The sequence below is a fragment of the Nansenia antarctica genome (assembly GCF_963989245.1).
Source record: "Nansenia antarctica genome assembly, chromosome: 16".
NCBI classification, from domain to species: Eukaryota; Metazoa; Chordata; class Actinopteri; order Argentiniformes; family Microstomatidae; genus Nansenia; species Nansenia antarctica.
The window spans coordinates 6,585,697-6,587,020 of NC_137686.1; the positions used below are offsets into that span (position 1 = coordinate 6,585,697).

The following is a 1,324-nucleotide window of genomic DNA, read 5'->3' on the forward strand; positions in this document are numbered from 1 at the left end:
CCCTATCAGAAATGGCATTTTGGACACCAGAATTGTCCCGGATCCTAAAATGTCCTCTCCACGTCCTTTCTACCATTAAGTCTGTGTGTGTGTGTGTGTGTGTGTGTATGTGCGTGCGTGCACGTGTCTGTGTACGTGTGTGAGTGTGCTTGGCTCTGAGTGGTCAGATGATGATCCCCTTCCCCAGAGCGAGTTCCTGATAAGAGAGCGAGAGAGAGAGCACTTCTCGCATTGAATATCTTTCCATAAATTAGCATAATGCTAATCAGCGTGCCTATGTCTGTATTAGCTTCTGAGAACGTACGGCGTCACGATCCAGCCCTGCTAGCAAAGGCTGAACGGATGTTGCGCTCTTACTACAAACGGGTTGGAAAACCCCCCATCTTACTGTGTGTAGTGGTGATAATGGGTGTGTAGTGGTAGTGTGTAGTGTAGTGTGTAGTGGTAGTGTGTAGTGGTAGTGTGTAGTGTAGTGTGTAGTGGTAGTGTGTAGTGGTAGTGTGTAGTGGTGATAATGGGTGTGTAGTGGTAGTGTGTAGTGGTAGTGTGTAGTGGTAGTGTGTAGTGGTGATATTGGGTGTGTGTCAGCAGACTGGCCTTCCTACAGCGTGGCAGGGCTCCTGACTAACACTATCCTCTATAGCTGCTTTTTTATTTGGTGTGTTTCTTTTTGTTGTTGTTTATTATATACTGTATATTATATCATATAATACTAATAATAATATTATTATTTTAGTTTATTTTTTTCTCTGTACAGTGTCCTTGAGTTTGAGAAAGGCGCTTTTAAATAAAATCTATTATTATTATTATTATTATTATGATTATGATTATGATTATGATTATTATTATTATTATTATCATGCCTGTGTTGGTTGCAAATGAATTAAAATTACGTTCATTGAATGGAATTCAAACGGGTCAATTCTATTTTAATAGAATAGATTACGGCGGCATGTAATTCAATTGAAGGTAATATTCCTGTCCTGTGTGTGTGTGCGTGTGTCTCTGTGTGTGTGTGTGTGTGTGTGTGTGTGTGTGTGTGTGTGTGTGTGTGTGTGTGTGTGTGTGTGTGTAGGATGCTGTCACCATCTGCACCCTGGGCATCGGGACAGCCTTCGGGGAGTCGATCCTGGACAACACCCCCCGCCACGCCACCCTGGTCAGCAGAGAGACCAGCGAGCTGCTCCGCATCGAACAGAGGGAGTTCAAGAACCTGTGGGAGGTGAGAGAGAGAGAGAGAGAGAGAGAGAGAGAGAGAGAGAGAGAGAGAGAGAGAGAGAGAGAGAGAGAGAGAGAGAGAGAGAGAGGGATGGGGGGGGAGGGA

The 1,324-nt window shown here is 44.3% G+C and overlaps 1 protein-coding gene across 1 annotated transcript in view; it reads left to right on the plus strand.

Moving 5' to 3' along the window:
* Positions 1 to 1,324, plus strand: part of rapgef4b (Rap guanine nucleotide exchange factor 4b) — a gene marked incomplete at both ends in the record, with an annotated part of 18,431 nt that overhangs the window by 7,555 nt on the left and 9,552 nt on the right. The window contains one exon of the mRNA XM_080546579.1: positions 1,076 to 1,222. Within this exon, the coding sequence (XP_080402705.1) occupies positions 1,076 to 1,222 (147 nt within the window). The remainder of the gene's footprint in view (positions 1 to 1,075; positions 1,223 to 1,324) is intronic.